A 19,471-nucleotide genomic window follows, 5' to 3' on the forward strand; every position below is an offset into this window, starting at 1 on the left:
GGGAAAGCAACTTTTGACCCATCTTGTATTTGTGTGAATTATTTTATCAGGAATAGTGATAATTCAAGTAATTTATCATGTATTTGTCAATATTTAAACCTAATCTTCCAATTTAAGAAGACCATCGTAATTTTCTGTGCATAATAGTACCAATTTCAGTTGAGACTTGAGAGAGGGTGCAAGTATTGACCTTCCCACATGCACTTGTTAATTTGTTTGTTATTGTTTCGCAAACAAGGAAAATTCGTGAAAATAATGTTAAAAGACACGAAATTATTTATTTTAAAAGAGCTAGAAGCAAGGAGAAACATTCTGTTTGATACAGTTAGCGAGAGAAAAAAACAATAAGGTGCTTCACTGAAATTGTATGTCATTTATAGCTGCCGTCACAGAGTAAACTCATCTACACACTGAAAGCTTTGATATTCCTTGCATTCTGCTATGCCATAATATTGACTACCAGCCAAACAGTGAAGTGTATTTAATAATTGATGCTTAGCTGATATTGATTTACTTTGATTCAATGGATGTTCTAATCTATGTCTAATGTTAGTGAACAGTCCTTCTACTTCAAGTTCACTTAACCTAAAACGTTCATTGTACTCAAATATAGGGTTAAATGGACATTTATTCTTCTTTCATATACCCGGATATTCTCATTAACTTTTACTACTATTTGATTATATATTTTAGTGAACTGTTTCCTTGAATTACATAAAAAGTTTGCAGTATTGAAATTATTAGCATTCCTTCAGTTGTAGTAGAGGAATCTATACAAATTACAACAGACTGACTAATACTAATACTTACGTGGAACAGAACGAGAAAGATCACTTCTACTGTTGTAAGTATGGAGCATGTAAACAGATGTCATTGATCTGAGGAGGCTGCAGAACAACATCACAGGCAGAGGGAGGTGTGATCTCCAGTCAGAACTGGATGCTGAGGCTGAATCGATACGATGGCACTATGCATTGAATCATGTGCTTGAAGAGCAATCCTAAATGGACTTCAACAATCATTCCAACATAAGGAGGTACCTCTGCAGTGGCTGAATGGTCAGACCTTCAGACTGTCACGCAGGCACCCCAGGTTCGATTCTCAGTCAAGTCTGGGATCTTTTCATTAAAAAAATCCATAGTGATATTTGTGGCAGACAAGGTCGCAGTTGGGGTTTTTCCTGGGGTTCTCCCATTTTTCCACAAATTAGGCATTTATATCATTCCATCACCATTTCTCTGTTTCATTATCATTCTGTAGCATTCCCCGAATGCCGACCGGCGACGCATGGAGGGGATTGGCCTAGGGACGAGTGGGATTGCCTGCTCGAAACCTGGATCAGAGAACCTTAGTGTGGTCAGCCGTTGTAGGTTTGGGAATGCGTCACCAGAGGGCTAGCGCAATAGATCTGAACAAGGTCGCAGTGCTGGGCCATAGTGCCCCCTCCGTTAAATTCAATTCAATTCAAACATAGCATAATTAGCCTATGGGTGTGGTGCTTACCTGTGGACCCTTCTCTGGGGAGAGGGGGGAGTATGGAGTAATAAAGTACAAATGTACAAGGAACCTTTATGCAACACAATTTTACTAATAACTACTAGTTACAGCTCAATACAATTGTAATGTATTAGACTATAATTTTGTGGAATAGGACCCAGGTCACATCTGTTGTGCATGGCTGTTGACTCACAACTGCATTACACATTACGTGTTTACGCATGTCACTCTGTGCGATAACCATAGTGCCATCCACATAGTGATGCAACCACATACTCGTACTATGGATACACAGCATGAATTCATATTGTTCCCTGTGTGATGACCCTACATCACACTGCGCTCTACTGATGTGATCACATATTTTGGATGCCATATGACATGACATACAACATATGACATCTTGTGATACGATCACATAGCTTTGAAAAAAAAAATAGTTGCCATGGCTTATACCCCGAACTTCGAATGTACACTAGATTATTTTTTTTTTTACACTTTGCATTAGTCCATAAAATAGAAGACTGTGCTGTTGCAGAATTCTAGTGGAGAGGGAGTGTGCTTTTGTCGTATATGTGGATTCTGTGACAGCAAGTACAGCTGACTATTCTAAGGACTACATACAATTTTCAAGAATATAATTATCAATGGGAATTTATAGCCTGGTAGATCTCCTGATCTAACACGTTGTGACTTCTCTCTTTGAGGAACTCTAAAAGACAGTGTGCAAAAAAAAAAAAAAAAAACTTATATATCCTGGAAGAAATGAAAAATACCATCTCAGACAAACATTGCCTCCATTTCTCTGTGGAAACTTCAGCGAGCCCGGGCCCGGGTTCTAAAACCTGGTTGAGACAAGTTACCTGGTTGAGGTTTTTTTCAGGATTTTCCCTCAACCCATTAAGAGCAAATGCTGGGTAACTTTCGGCGCTGGATCCTAGACGCATTTCGCTGGCATTATCACCTTCATATCATTCAGACGCTAGATGACCACAGTGTTGATAAAGCATTGTAAAATAACCTACTAAAAAAACCTTCAGCAAGTAATGAGTCACTTCTTAAAAAGGTACGACAAATCTTTGGACTGAGGAGGCAGACAGTTTCAGAAATGTGTTTCTTCCATGCCTAGAAATATATTTGAAATGTGTCCCATCAGTATGGCCCATTCTGTACTAGTTTAGGAAATGTTAAGAGATAACACGTGTCAATGTGCTAAACATTTAGCATTCCTCGTGGTGGCAGCTCTAAGGGCATTTATGGTTTTGGATGTATGAACAAGTCATCCTCTTCCATATAGCTTTTGTTTTAGCATCTGATCAGTTTTCTTCAAAGTGCTGAACCCATGTTTTTATCACCTTGGATGACAGAACAGAGTTATGTCAACCAGGATTAAATTCACACTTACAATTGTCTCGTAATTATAGTTGTTTTTGTGGAAACCTTAACAGCAAAAGCACATTTGTAAAACTAGTTCATTAGAATCGGCAGTTTTCTTTTGCACCTTCACAGTTTCATTGTATTACATCTGGAGGGTGTTGCTTGAGAACAATAATGATTATATGTATCTATTATCGAAGGAATGAGGAAGATTATTTAATGTAAATTAGATTCTTCATCTGTAACTCAGAAAGAAAGCGCACACATGTTCATGTAAGTATTATAATACCATGCTTCAGGAAGTAAAGTTAATCCCATCATTTGTTAGTGCCATTCAGGAACTTCCTTAGTGACCACTTTGCACTGTATTATCAGAATATTTGATTCTCTTCTGTACTCTTTCTGTGTTGATGTTTTGCAGAAATAATATTAACAGATGGCTCAGCACTCGTTAAATTGAAATTGCAAGACGAGCTTGCAAGCAAGCACTGCTATTTTCGGTGTACCATGCTGCTTGTAAACATAGCTGAGAAGTGCATTAGTTGCCCATCACTGTACTGTATTGCTTTTTATTATTAATCTATTCACTCTGCTCTAACTTTCTCAGTCTACCCACGGAATAGCCAAGGGGTAGCTCACAAGCGTAGCTTCCCGCAGTCAATATCTGCAATCCCTGATCTTCGCAGTAACCTTGGAGCTCATTCGAGCGGCTTCACAGGTAGGAGCAGCCTCCACCACATATGGATAATAGCTTAATATAAAATGAGCTCAGACTAATTTTCTACATGCAGGAACTGCAACAGACACAAGGAAGTACTATTACTTTGTATAGCAAAATATTATAACTTTAGTCGAGTCTTTAATGATAATAAAATTTCACAAAAGAAATTGTTTATCAAATATCTTGGTTTAGCATTTGTTAAAATGCAATTTCATTACATAACTATTCAAGTCACTTCATGAAGTATTTCTTGGTGTTCTCATATATCTGAAAGTCAGTGGCGGTTCCTCGGGGGAGGGAAGGGAGGAACGTCCTCCTCACATTTTCTTCTTTTGAAAGTAAATACCAAATAAAATATGTGCCTTGAAATTCGAGGAAGATTCGATAATTTTTAAGTTCACAGCTATAAGAAAAACTTGGTTGATCGAGTTTTAAACAACTCTCGCTCATGTGCTCTAGAAAACTGTGAGAAAGATGTGAGATTGTCCGTGTGAAGGAAAGGCACTCCATTCCTCCTCTACTGCAGTTAACACACATAGACAACAGCACACTAGTGGCCAGAGAAAGAAGCAGAGTTTTAAAGCAAGTAAATGAATGGCGAGGGAGGAGATCCTCCTCTGAATCAGTCATGGGCGGGAAATAGAAACCGGCTGGTCGTGCAGCAAGCTCGCTACCGCTGCCATCTAATGATGTTGCATTCAACCGGACTATAACACATCTAGGAGGAGACACAATAAAAACAGTTTTAACGCAACGCTATGAAAGACACCATGTAAACTTTTTTTTAATTATAAATCAAAAATATTATTCATTGCACTTTATATAGGCTACTATTCATGGTTTGAAACTTTCGTGTATATTTGAAAGTTAAAGTCAGGTTTAGGTAAAACAAAGAGGAAGTAGTTCTACATAGTTGGCCCCTGAAATTCACTTCTATTCATTGTTTACTAGACAGGGCAACAGCCAAGTTGTCAGTTTTGTACAAATATATTTGAAACTGAAACTACATCATTTTTTACATAAACGGCCACCAGCAGCTTTGAACAATAATGATAGTATGACTTTACAAGAACTGACATTCTTTAAAAGGATGTGATACTGAACTTGTAAAATGTACATGTGGCAACACAGACCACGTGGGTGGGTGCAGTGTTCTCGCTTTCCTCAGATTATTTCCCATTCCCATTTCCATTTCCGTATAACGGTTCCGGTTATGAGTTAGTAGCTAGTCTCTTTCAACACGTGTGATGCTGTAGTGTGCTCGAAAAATGCTATGAGGTTGTGAATTTCCTTGTAATTGTTAATTTGCGCATTTATTCAACAATGAAATGGAAGTGAAAACATAATATATTTTGGACAATTTAGGAAACTCAGTTTACAAGAACAGATTATTGCTATACAGAAGGGAAGGCCAACCCCAACACTATCTGGTCTTACATGTATGCATGTAGGCTAATTTGTAGCATGTTTCATTCAAGAAGGTGTCATTTCGTGCTGTTAACTTCTTTCCTCCTCTTAAGAAATATGCAGGAGCCGCCACTGCTGAAAGTTTAATTAATCATGAAGTTTGTATAATCTCATGACAAACATATTTTGAATAACATGGTTCATATAATATAAGGCAAATTTCATCTTTATAACATAATAAAATCTGTTCCGGAATTAGTTGGTATATTTTCTGTATAAATTATTATTTCAAAATTTGACGCAGTACAAACTCTTCTATCTAATAGATTTCCACCACATGGCTTGCTTTGAGAATGTACTCTTTGATTGATTTTGTAATTATGATTTTGCAGTTTCATGCTTTGCATTGTCGTACTCCTCAAGATTAAAGAGGCAATGAAACTGCAGTAGTTGCAATGCCAATTTTGACATGATTATGCATGCATTGTAATACAAATATATAGAGTTATATATTGTAATTACTTCAGCTTTTACTGTCTTTAATCATTGTTTCAAATATGTTACTAAGTAAACTGTGGAATAACTGTAAATGGAAGAGATTATAATATATTGATCGTCCATATTTGAAAGGAAGTTTGTGCACGGCATGAGTCTTGCATGTGGATAGTATGTAACACATAAAAATGTACTAGTACATTTGTATTATTGTATATATTATGCTGTATATTTTTTATCTCAAATTTCTCATTTTGTATTTAACACAGGTTACTGAAACATGTTTGAAAACGTTTCTTCTTCACATTGAATGTTGCAGTCCCATTTGTACTGCTGAAAACTTTGTTATAACAAGAACTGTCATTGCAATGCAATTTTTAAATGCAGAAATGTCGGAATAGCTTTTTCTCTTAGTTATCCCTTATATGTTTGTTGGGAATGAAAGAAGCTGTCTCAAATATTTAAACATCCGTCACGTATTTAACAGTATGGTTTCATTGTTTCACCATGAAAACTTATCTTTTATGTATTTGCATAATATCAGAATCTACGAGTATTTTGAGTAATAGAACTTACGTAAAGAAATGATTAGCACTCAGCTCCTTTGGGCTTGTATGTTCCTATGTTATGTAGATAATTAATTGTTTGCTCTAGCCATATAATCTTATTAAATGTTTTATAATTACTGTATTTAGTAAACACTCCTTACTGTAATTTAATTATACAGGATGTTCTGCTGGAATACCTGATTTAAATTGCACATCATATCGTCCCTCCTCTGGCAAACTAGCGAAAGTGAAAAATAAGCGACCCAGCACTTAAGGTCTATATTGCACTATTAAATAGTGCAATATAGACCTTAAGTGCAGGGTCGCTAATTTGTCACTTTCGCTAGTTTGCCAGAGGAGGGACGATATGAGGTTTGAATTGAAAGAGTAGCATGGATCAAATTAATAAATTCTGTTCCAGTAACTTTGCTAAGTCCAAACCTGTGGAGTAACGGTCAGCGCATCTGGCTGCGAAACCAGGTGGCCTGGGTTCGAATCCTGGTTGGGGCAAGTTACCTGGTTGAGGTTTTTTCCGGGGTTTTCCCTCAACCCAATACGAGCAAATGCTGGGTAACTTTCGGTGTTGGACCCCGGACTCATTTCACTGCCATTATCACCCTCATATCATTCAGACGCTAAATAACCTCAGATGTTGATACAGCGTCATAAAATAATCCAATAAAAAAAAACTTTGCTAAACTCTTCATCTCTTTATGCGTCTTACGTATTTTTCTATGCAAAGTGCTGCTCAGATTTCAGGTTGAGAATTTTGCTTGAAAATGTTTATAATGCATGATCTTAATTTCTTTCATCAGTTTGTAACATGTGATGAATCAGTAGATGCATATTACTTAGAACTAATGCAACTGATAGTAAAATGCTTGTATTCAAGCTCTTACATTTTGTAATCTGTTTTTTTTTAATGTTAATTTATTGAAGATATTAGCGCCTTTGCTTTGGATTTGTATTGCATGTAGTATGAATTGTGCTGCATGTTCAAAAGGAACAGCTTATCATTTTAATTTCAAAAAAAATTATAAGACATATTTCATGTATTGTATAAACCCATTTTTGAGCAACTTTCTTATTCATGTGTTGAATTGATAATCTTTCATGTATTATTTTGTAAAATGTATTCTTCCCAGTAACATTGAAACCTTTATTAGAACTTTAGTTACAGAATGCAACAAATGATTCATTACAAAATACTGGATTCTTTGTTGGAAAATATATCATCTGCAGTGATATATTTAAAAATTTTGTTTGTAACATATGATTAAATATTGTATTGACATCATAAATATGTAAGAGTTTTTACAGGTGTGATAATGTAAGTAAAGAGGGAATATTAGAGTGAACTTAAATAAAAAGAAAAGGTACAGTACAAAATTTAACATTCACGCAAATTTGAATGTAATAGACGAAATCTTGGTCCACAATATATAGGAATGTGATCCAGGAAATCTTCATCTAGAAGCCAAACTGTAGCTAAGAGAGCCACTATAGTCGTCATTACAATATCATTTTCATTTGTCAGGAAAATTGTGGAAAAGGCATGCAAAATTTCTTCTTCTTCCTCTGCCTCTTTTTTTTTCCAAGCCACGTGTGGCTATTGTGATAATAGCATTTCGAATTTACAATAAGATTATAATATGTGATGTATCTTCCTCCTCTGCTATTTCTTCCAAAATTATGGATAACAGCTTGTGACTATCATTGCAAGAATATTATAGAAAGAAAAGATAGAAATAATGTTCTATATTGTTAAACAAATCTAGAAATACAATCTTTCAGATAATATTGAAACAATTCAGTTAATTTGTTTGAAGTGTCATAATCATCAAATTGATTTGTATAATAATTACATTCACTAACATTTTGTTTAAAAGAAATAAATGTTCATTTGCTTTGAAGTTGCAATTTTTTTTATTTATATTGCCTTTATTGTTTGAACTCTAAAGTGATTTATCTTTGTTCACATCTTATGTTATGCTATTTTGACCTTGGAATAATCAACACTCAGAAGAGTTCGTACATTGACCAGAAACTTGTTTATTGGCAAAGTTAATGACCTTAGAGTGGACATTGTAATAATCATTAGAGGCAGCATGCTCGTTAATTTGGCACATATGGACTTGAAAAGCACAAGGAAAAAAGTTGAAAAAATTTTTGGACTGTCATCCTAAGGTTATATTTATATTAATTATACATTCACACAGTATTGATTTGATAAGACATAAAGGTTTTATTGTAAATACTTCAAGACATTTTATATAAAGTTAATTTTATTTCATTTTACATTTACATTTATACAGTGTTGAAGTTATGTTTAATCTACATCCTTAATATCAGTAAATTTATCTTGTATTTCTTTATAATAAAAGTGAATTGCCTTAGAATTTTACGTAATGTGAGAATATAACACATATTTAGAATTGTATGAAAATGTATTTCCGTAAACAGAAAACTGCTGGGAATGTTGGTTCTCATAAATACATTTAATCCTTGCAAAAAGATTTGTTCATTGGAAATAAACTGAAAAAGTAATTTATCTATTAATTTTTCAATGTTGTCAAAATAATTTCAATAATATTGAATTTTTAAAAATAACAACACTTCGCATTTCACACACAAATCACATTCTGTTTTTTTTTTCCATGTGGCCAAAATTGAAGTGATAAGTGCGTGTGCGTGTGCGTGTGTGTGTTTTTTTTTTTTTTTTTTTTATTTTTTGCACGATAGTGTGTTTCCTCGTCGATTGAAAGTTGATTTTACTCAATTCAGGGTTGCCAACCTAGATAAGTATGTTGAACTATTACAGATAACTGCTCTAGATTTGTAATGAAAACCATTGCCTTCTGTGTATGTTACAATCCTACAATGCTTGTAAAATTCATACACACAGTGTTAATTAATACATTATACGAAACAAATCACTGCATTTGAAACGTACTGAACTTTATTTAAAGAATTCAAACTTCACTTAACAAACAGAAATAATAATTATTTCAATTTAACACGAAATATTACAAGTATCTGAATCACTTTTACTCCTTCACATTGAAGCTGGTGGTGAAGTTTGTATATTGGCCAGACTACTAACCTTCAGTCAGCTATTCATAGTGTAATTTACGTACTGTATATTAACATTTTTTTAAAATATTATTTTCAAAATGTACTATCGTGCAAAAAATACTGTACAAGACACATTGGTGAAGTGCATTACAAAATCTCGGAAATAGAAAAACTCACTCTGCTCTTTTTCAAACTTTTCTTCGATTTTATAAAAAGTACTTCCCAATCTTGTATCATATTATTTTTGTTATATTCCACACATGTAATGAAAAATGATTATCTTTCATCATTGTATTTAATACACTTTGTACAAGAAAAAAATCAATAACCAATAAGTTACTGACCATTCCCCATCCCTTCACCATTTATAATTTTCATCTTAGAATTGTTCATAGTTTTGGATCACTATGGCTGTAATTGTGGTGAAATTGATTACGAATTGATTTTATTCACAGTATCCTCTTCTTCTGCTCTTTGAAATATTGATGTTACCTTTATGTTATGAAAAATTTGGTAATGTTTACATATTTTCAAATTTACTATGTATTCACATCTCTTAGTGCTGCATTTTTTTCTACAAAGCCACTTGGCTCCTAATTCTTCACATTTGGTAATGCTATCCGTATGTTTATTGTATGCTGTGTATTGATGATATGTGTCAATACATTTTGAAATATTATTTTTTCTTAAGCCTGTGTAATTCTGATTATAAAACATCACTATTTCGCAAATTGTTTACGTACACTGTACTAATCACCATCTCAGAATATAAAGCTTTCAGTTATATTTTCCAAAAGTCTAACTTTTAATTGCTGACTGAGTAGTCACATACTGCATATTGCAATTATTTATCTTGAAATGCAGTAGGATTTTCTTCTTACAGTTTAAATAACTACCAATGTTAGTAAATGGAACAACAGAACTTCGAGCTTGTAAGTCAGTCTCATCATTAATTAACTCTTTCTTTTCCGAGATCAAGTAATTTTACTATAGAAGTCTGTAATTTTCATTATGTTCTTGTTTATTGAAACCTCATATATAATGTTTTCATTACATATTGATAAGCAAATATAAATACAGTACTTTTAAGTATTGATAAAGTTTCAAAATTTTCTAGAGCTCCTTCAAGGAACAGCATAATCTGGAGTGAGACAAGTGCCCAACAGGCTTGGAGCTCACATATTCATTTTCTCTCAGTCCCAAACTCCCTTTGCAAGGACGCGTTTTCGTGTACCTTTTAAATTTCTTCTTCCATTTCAATTCAATTTCAATATTGATTAAGTAAAAGTCTGTTATTTATTTGTGGTCATCTAATCTTTGCCTCACGTAAATGTTCTCTGTACTCCATTTTGGATCCCTATCAGTTGTATACAATTTTTATGAGACATATTGAGTATGACATATTTTTTTCATTTAGATACCTTATTCATTATTTTGATGTGTGTTTTTTTTTCAGACACAATATTCATTAAATTAATTTGTTGTAACTCCTGCATTGTTCAAATAATTTTAAATTCATAATGTAAACTATTTGATACATAATACCAAATTGAAAAATATAATTTTTTTTTTTTTTTTTTACGTTTTCCAGTTTCTAAGTCATCTCCTACAATACAAACTTCGCTGCCTATCAAGAAGTCTCATTCTTTACAACATGCAGATGCTTACGGGAAGAGCAGTGAATCCCAAGAAAAGAGTCACACACAAGAAGAAAGGTTTGTATGTTTGTTTGAGTGTACTGAAAGTTATAAAAATATATCTTAAGATTATGCTTGTTTTATTATTCCAAGTAAACTAAAAGCACAGTCTAGTATATACAGTCACGAAGCTTAAGTTGTGAGGATACTAGGAACAGTAAACTGTGCCAGTACCATTTCGCATTGTCTGTGATGAGACGATAGTAGTGATCCTAGTGGTTAGCAACTATCTATGGATGCATATTTCCTATGTATTGAGCTTCGTGACTGTATATACTAAACTGTGCTAAAAGGATATCATAAACTCACAGACACAATCAAAAGAATTATCTTTAAAAAGAATGACAATTGAAACTGATAACATTTTATAAGATTTTGGGTATCCCTGTTCTTTTATATGGGTCTGAAACATGGACTAATTACTAAAATCTCAGTATTCAAGTTTGGATGCTACAGAAATGAGACTTTTAAGACCTGCAGCAGGATATACACTTCAAGACCGTCAAATAAATGAAACTATTAAACAGCAAGTAAAGTTGAAACTATTGTAGGGGAGGGGGGAATAGTAAATCCTCAAATTGAGTGAAAGGTACTTGTGAAGGAAATTGAGTCCTGACAAAATCCTACAGATTATACAGGAAGGAAGACAATTTGACCGACCCAAGAAAGGATAGACTCGACTATTTTAACATTTAAAAAATATTTTAAACACTTTAAATAGTGCAATTATTTTGTTGTAAATGATTCACACACTTTAAATATTCTACATATTTTTAGAATTTTATGTCGATTGTGTTTAGGTAAAAGAGCTTAACCCTCATTTTTAAATGTTATTTTTTGCTGTAATTAGTTAAAATATAATTACAAACTGTGAAGATATGTTTTTTGAAATTATGTTTACGTTCCATCATATAAAGTAACTATAGCTAGGCCACTTAGAAAATGCAGCTATGATGGAAACCTTAACTCATTTCCTTATCCCACACTCGTTGTGGCGTCCTCTCTGTGCATTCCCTGACGTTGATCACCAGTCAGAATCTGTGTCTTAACCCAAGTTGACGGTACTAGGCCGCTGTTATTATACGAGGCGTGTTCTTAAAGTAAGTTCCAAAAGGGTGTAGTAAGTAAACGGGAAGATATTTACAAACCATTTTTGTTAAATTGTATTCCCCACACTTCAATTACTTCTCAACATAATCTCCACCATTATTGAGGCATTTATCGAGTCGTGGCACAAGTCTTTCTATCCCCTCATTGTAGAATTCGCCCGTCTGCAATGCGAACCACTCCCGCACTGCTGTTTTCACTTCATCGTCGCCATCAAAACGTTGACCATCGAGGAACTTCTTGAGATGCAGGAAGAGATGAAAGTCACTTGGAGCCAAATCCGGGCTGTAGGGGGGATGGTCAATTTGTTCCCAGCCAAATTTCGAGATGAGATTTTGGGTGTCGTCTCCATCAAAACGTTGACCACCGAGGAACTTCTTGAGGTGCAGGAAGAGATGAAAGTTACTCGGAGCCAAATCCGGGCTGTAGAGGGGGGGGGGGGTAGGATGGTCAATTTGTTCCTGCCCTCATGAATTTTTTCATCGACAGCACACACCGAATCGTCATTGATGAAAGATGGCCGACCGGTACGCTGCTCATCATGCACAAATACGCGGCCCTTGTTGAACTTCCTAACCCATCTCCTGATCATTCCATCACTAATGGCATCATCACCATACACCTCACAAAGTTGATGATGAATGTCAGTTGGTTTGATGTTTCTCGCATTCAAGAAACGGATAACAGACCGCATCTCACAGTCGGCGGGGTGCTTGATCACTTTAAACATTTCACCTGATCACAACTAAGCACACACACGGACTGAAGCTCTGAAATTGCATGCACAGCTTGCCTGAGGACTGAAGAAGAAAACACGCATGTGTAAAATAACGATTGCAGCGATGTGACTGCTATAATTGAAAACGGAACTTACTTTACGAACACGCCTCGTAACTCTCATTGGATCACGTTGTTTAGTTCCGCTTCAACCATACACTTCTGGTCAAAATATTTGTCCTCTATTTTCCGCACATGCCCACATAATTTTCTCCAGTAGCATGTGTTCCTTTTTTACTGGGTGGCCGATCTCCCTTTTCTCAAACAAGGACAGCAAGGGTGGAAGGCATTGGGGGAATGAACGTCTTCTTTCTAAGATTTACCATGTAGAGGTCGAACTAGAGAATAAGTGAGTCGAGGCAGGCATAAATAAAGGAATAACAACACATCCTTAAAATGTAATTGTTTATGTTAAAATTTTGAAAGCCAATTTCAGAATTATGCTCCAGACATTTTAAGAATGTGCTTTTAGGAGTAAAATGTTAAGAGATTTTTAATTGATCTATAAAAATGGCGGAGGTACTGTATACCAAAAAAAGAATTATCAAAATTTGTCTATATAAGCCTTTTGATTACCCAACAAAATTAATGTTTCAGGAATTTGGTGTATCAAATCTAGAACAAATTTATAAACAAACATTGCTGATTTACTTCCATAAAAATCACAATAAATTTAAATTTGATCCTCACGAATACCATACGAGACAAAACTACAGTTTCTTTCTAAATACTCCCAAATGCCACACAACTGCTGGATTAAAACACAGCTGAAATGTTGGACCCAAAATATATAACTAATTAATTCGAGCTTATCCTGAGCTAAGTACACTTAACACACATAGATTTAAAAAAAAAAAAAATCAGATTAATTATTTAATTGTTTAAGCTAATTGAGTTAAAAATTGATACTCTAATATTCATGTACTTTTGTATTTTCTATTTGTATATAGACCCTATTATTACATGCTGTATGTATTTTATCATTTATTAATGTTATTGTGCTCAATGAACTCTCTTAATTTTGTGATATATTTTGTATAACTGATCTGAACTGCGCCTGAGCACGAGCTTCTGCTCTTTCGGGCTGCAATGCCTAATGTAGCTCAAGTGTAAAGTATTAAATAAATTAATAAAAAAAAATGAAATATCCATTTTAGCGAATTACTGCTATATATTTTTTCTTCTTTTCCAAAATTTGCGTCCCAATTTTTTTTTTTCAAAACTAATCTCGAATTTACGTAAGTTATTGCATTAACGCTGTTTTTTTAATGTATTTAAACATATTAAGTAATAACGTTAATTGTATATTTTCTTTTTTTTCCCCTGATATTTCAGACGTAGCAGTAGTGACGATCAGTTTGTAGTACATCGAGGTCGTGGTGTTCCTACTTTGAGTTCAGTTGTCCAAGCTGAAGAACCGTTGATCCCTGCTAGATTACGTCCAGCAAAGGAGAAACAAAACCAAGACAGTAAAGCAGAAGAGAGAGGGGAACCAATAGCAGCTGGTAGGCCTAGCAACTGGGAGGATTCTAGACGAAGTTCCTATGCTGGGAGAAGATCAAGACGAAACTCTGTTTCTGAGGACTCACAGGTAAACTATAGGTTTATTGAATAAATTAATTTAGTTAAAATAAAAACGTGTGAGGGACAGATTTCGAAATCTATAACTCGTGATGCATGTTAAGGAGTGACATTGTCAAGTACAGTAGCATGCAAATTAATCCGAACACGACATATTTTTACATTTTCTGTCATTGTTGGGCTCACAGCTGCTCATACCGCTTTAATTGACATCTGTAGTACGTGTAATTCCATTGTTGAAGGTCTGTCGTTATTATTTTTTTTTATAATATGTGACATTTCGCCTGTCATTTTGTACTTATAAGCATTTCAGTTGTGTTGAAGACTTAATACTGCAATCCTGTGTACATTCTGTCGTCTTCACAAATGGATACAACTCCACGAAAACAGTCTAAAATTATAACATTAGCAGAGCATTCTTCTATGACACAGAGGCAAATTGCTGCAGAATGTCACATCGGTTTGGCTACTGTTAATTCGGTCATAAAACGATACAGGGAGACTGGATCCATCACACCCCAGAAAAAAGGAAACTGTGGCCGGAAAAGGAAGACTTCACCTGCAGATGATCGTTTAATTGTCAGGAAAAGTAAATTAAATCCTAGACTAACTGCTGTCGACTTAACCCGCGAGTTAATGGCTACCACTGGGGCGAATATTCACGTCACAACAGTGCGGCGTAGGCTTTTGGAAGCTGAACGAAAGGCTCGTAAGCCTATTAAGAAGCAACTGCTAACCCCTGTTATGTGCAAAAAACACTTAATGTGGGCAAAATTACATCAACACTGGACAGTGAATGACTGGAAGAATGTACTTTTTTCCGATGAGACTCATTTCGAGGTCCACGACCACCGTGTTTCTTACGTACGGAAAGGATCCGAAAAAGTAACAGCAGCTCATCTCCAACAAGCACCCAAATACCCCCCTAAAGTAATGTTTTGGGGTTGTTTTACACATGAAGGTCCTGGAGCATTAATACCTATCAAGGGAATGATGAATTCTGACAAATATATTCACTTATTGGAAACCAGAATCGTACCCCAGCTGCAAAAATCATTTCCGGATGGCAGAGGTGTGTTCCAACAAGACCTGGCACCATGCCATACGTCTCGAAAAAACTACAGAATTCTTCAACAAGAAGAATATTCAAGTACTCCCCTGGCCAGGCAACTCACCCGACATCAACCCCATTGAGAACTTGTGGTCAATTTGCAAAAGAAGAATGCAAAAAATGGATTGTTCTGCAAAGGAGAAGATGATTTCTGCCCTCATTGGTGTATGGTTTCGCGATGAAGAAATGAAGAATATTTGTGGGAAATTAGTGGAATCCATGCCAAATCGTCTCAGAGCTGTTATTAGGAACAAGGGAGGCCACATAGATTACTGAGGTATGTCTTAGGTCCTTTTTTTATCCCGTTTGAGTGTTTTTGCATAAATAATTACGTTGTTCGGATTAATTTGTACGCTACTGTATTGAAATGGATAAAGCACATAATCACTTACCGTATTCCCAAAGTGTGATGAACACTTTGCAAAGTAACTCAAGACCAGAATACACTAACCTACTGACTGGCTTTGTGTTTGAGAGGTCCGTGTTTAAATTCCTAAGGTTGTCTGTTTAAACATTTTTCTAGTGAGAGCAACATACAAAGTTTTCAAATAGACGTTCATCCACGAGTGGCAGCTGGAAGCATGCTGTTTGCTGGCAGAGTGCTTTTTTTTTTTCAGTTTGTTATTTAACGACGCTGTATCAACTACTAGGTTATTTAGCGTCGATGAGATTGGTGATAGCGAGATGATATTTGGCGAGATGAGGCTGAGGATTCGCCATAGATTACCTGGTATTCACCTTATGGTTGGGGAAAACCTCGGAAAAAACCCAACCAGGTAATCAGCCCAAGCAGGGATCGAACCCGCGCCCGAATGCAACTTCAGACCAGCAGGCAAGCACCTTAACCAACTGAGCCATGCTGGTGGCTGGCAGAGTACTGCTTCCCATTTTTTACACACTTCTTTAATCTCATTTGAAGCAAGGAATTCGTACATTTTTTTCTCACGTTTCACTGAGACAGAGAACCCGACGATATCCCTTGGTCCCGCTGCACTGTGCTGTTGAAGGAAAGTTGTCATCACGTGATGCATGGCAAGCGAAGCAAGTTACATACAAATTGTGCTGCCTGTATTGCAAGACATTGCTCGTTTATGAAACAAAAATATTTCCTTGCTTTGCAAAATACTCACAAACCAAATTACTTGTAATCCAAGGTTTTATTGTATTTTGAAGTTAAATGGTGCTAATGGAATAACACTGCATAAATAAGTGTACAGATGATGTTATTGTTTTGTTGTTATTATTATTATTATTATTATTTATTTATTTATTTATTTTTATTTGTATGATATAGAGATGAACATTTTCGTCTTTTCATGATTGTTCGTAAAAACGTAGTTCTGATAACGTTTATTTTAAATTAAGTGCTTTATTTAACATTTTTTAAAGTTTTATTTATTACTTATTTATTTATTTATTTATTTTTATTTGTATGATATAGAGATGGACATTTGTGTCTTTTCATTATTGTTCGTAAAAACGTAGTTCTGATAAAGTTTATTTTAAATTAAGTGCTTTATTTAACATTTTTTTAAGTTTTATTTATTACTTATTTACTTATTTACGTATTATTATTTACTTATTACTATTATTATTATTATTATTTATTTTTATTTGTATGATATAGAGATGGACATTTGCGTCTTTTCGTTATTATTCGTAAAAACGTAGTTCTCATAAAGTTTATTTTAAATTAAGTACTTTATTTAACATTTTTTAAAGTTTTATTTATTTACTTACTATTATTATTATTATTATTATTATTATTATTATTATTAATTAATTTATTTATTTTTATTTGTATGATATAGAGATGGACATTTGCATCTTTTCATTATTGTTCGTAAAAACGTAGTTCTGATAAAGTTTATTTCAAATTAAGTGCTTTATTTAACATTTTTTTAAGTTTTATTTATTACTTATTTATTTATTTACTTATTTACGTATTATTTGTATGATATAGAGATGGACATTTGCGTCTTTTCATTATCGTTCGTAAAAACGTAGTTCTTATAAAGTTTATTTTAAATTAAGTACTATATTTAACTTTTTTACGTATCATTTATTTATTTATTATTATTATTATTATTATTATTATTATTATTATTAATTAATTAATTTATTTATTTATTTTTATTTGTATGTTATAGAGATAGACATTTTCGTCTTTTCATTATCGTTCGTAAAAACATAGTTCTGATAAAGCTTATTTTAAATTAAGTACTTTATTTAACTTTATTTTTTTTTATTTTATATATTTATTTATTTACTTTTGGAAGCTACAGTGACCCATGTTTGGTCCACGACCTATAGGTTAAGAACCACTGATGTAGTACTTTTCTGTTAATACTAATAAATTGTAATATTTGATTTAAGTACCTACACGAATATTAATTACTTACAGTTAACATTGGAGAACTTCGGTGGATCTCAAGAGAACCTGCATTTATTGGGACGTAATCCAGATAAGGAGCCAGCTGTACATACGGGCAGGAAAAGTACTTCTGACAGCAGCAGCAGTAGCAGCAACACTGTTGTGCGGACCAGTGCACAAGAGGCTAGAAGTTCTGGTGTCGAATTGCTCTTCCACGACAATGGTTATTCTTCCAGCGAAAAGAGGGATGAAGAGAAATCAGAGCGGTCCAGTATGGTATCTCAAAAGCAAGTTACACAACATTCCAAAGAAGTTTCAGAATTGTGTGATATGGTGGATGGTGATGTTGGGGGGATAAAACTTGCAACAAGTTTTGCGGAGCTGTCAAGGCATAAGACTGGTGTAGAAGCAAGTAAAGGTATCCATATAGTGTATATGCAACATGATAGAGAACAGGAGGGGGGAAATGGGGGTAGCATTCCTCCAAAATCGAGTTTCCTCAATAAGAGAGCCAGTGGGAGTAATGGCAATGGTGCGAGTGAAAAGAAAACTTCATTTGCTGCTCTTCCAAGCAATACAACCACGTGGCAACAGCAGAGCTCCAGTAACAGTCAGCTGCAGCAGAATGAAATGGCTTCTAATTTAGGTGAGTTACATGTCATGTTCAATATAGACAGTCCTCAATTTACAGAATGTTAAGAAATTTATGTATTGGTGTGCCAGATCATATCCTACACTAAAGTTGGGATGTTGTAAGAAAGTGGATTTGCACCGAGTGAGACTGAGATCATGAGATCATTTTCGCATGATTGCTGCTGTGACGTATGTTGGAAATAAAATCATACACACTAGCCTACTTCTACAAATTGATAACTAAAATATATATTATATATTATTTTAATGTACCAAAGTACATATGATATTTCTATGCAGATATTCTGCGTCGTCATGAGATGAAAGAGTAATGGAACGGAGAAAAATTCTCTCTGGGACCGGGATTTGAACCCGGGTTTTCAGCTCTACGTGCTGATGCTTTATCCAGCGAATAGGGATTATAAAGAATGGACACTTCGCGTCGGTACCTTTGATGTAGCCGGACCGATTTCAATGACCTTCAAGCCAGCTAGAGCGTCAGATTCTGCTTTCTCCCTAGAGTTGGCGCTGACATCACACCAGCTAGCAGTCGACACAGCGGAAATATAACACATAATTAATACATCTAGGTACATTATGTACTCAAATAAAATAAATTGGATCCATAAAATAATAAATCCTTCATTAACTGTAATGTCTAGATTCTAGGGTTCCTTTATAATAGAGTTCAGATGTTGACCCCCAACAACAATTAAAATATGTAATGATTTGATAGCGCTGAAAATGGAAAAACAGATTTAAGTTCCAACTCTTGGGTTCCCTCTAGTGGCCGCCCTCTGCTCTACGTCATAGATGTCTATGAACATAGGACTGAAGTCCACACATGTGCTGAGGTGCACTCGTTATGAGTGACTAGTTGGCCGGGATCCGACGGAATAAGCGCCGTCTTAAATCACGAAGTGATTTACGCATATCATATATATTATTTTAATGTACCGAAGTACATATGATATTTCCATGCAGATATGACGTAGTGCAGAGGGCGGCCACTAGAGGGAACCCAAGAGTTGGAACTTAAATCTAAGACGATTCTGTCCGATGCCGGGGTGG

At 34.8% G+C, this 19,471-nt stretch overlaps 1 protein-coding gene across 7 annotated transcripts in view; it reads left to right on the plus strand.

Annotated features, from left to right (window-relative positions):
• Positions 1–19,471, plus strand: part of Patronin (calmodulin-regulated spectrin-associated protein patronin) — a 242,515-nt gene that overhangs the window by 120,615 nt on the left and 102,429 nt on the right. For 6 of the 7 annotated variants that reach the window (XM_069829423.1, XM_069829425.1, XM_069829420.1 and 3 more), the window contains exons 7-10: positions 3,482–3,592; positions 10,712–10,835; positions 14,037–14,292; positions 17,798–18,413. In XM_069829423.1, the coding sequence (XP_069685524.1) occupies positions 3,482–3,592; positions 10,712–10,835; positions 14,037–14,292; positions 17,798–18,413 (1,107 nt within the window). The remainder of the gene's footprint in view (positions 1–3,481; positions 3,593–10,711; positions 10,836–14,036; positions 14,293–17,797; positions 18,414–19,471) is intronic. The other variant, XM_069829424.1, reaches the window with a different exon arrangement.

Source organism: Periplaneta americana, chromosome 6 (genome assembly GCF_040183065.1).
Source record: "Periplaneta americana isolate PAMFEO1 chromosome 6, P.americana_PAMFEO1_priV1, whole genome shotgun sequence".
In the NCBI taxonomy this organism is placed as follows: Eukaryota; Metazoa; Arthropoda; class Insecta; order Blattodea; family Blattidae; genus Periplaneta; species Periplaneta americana.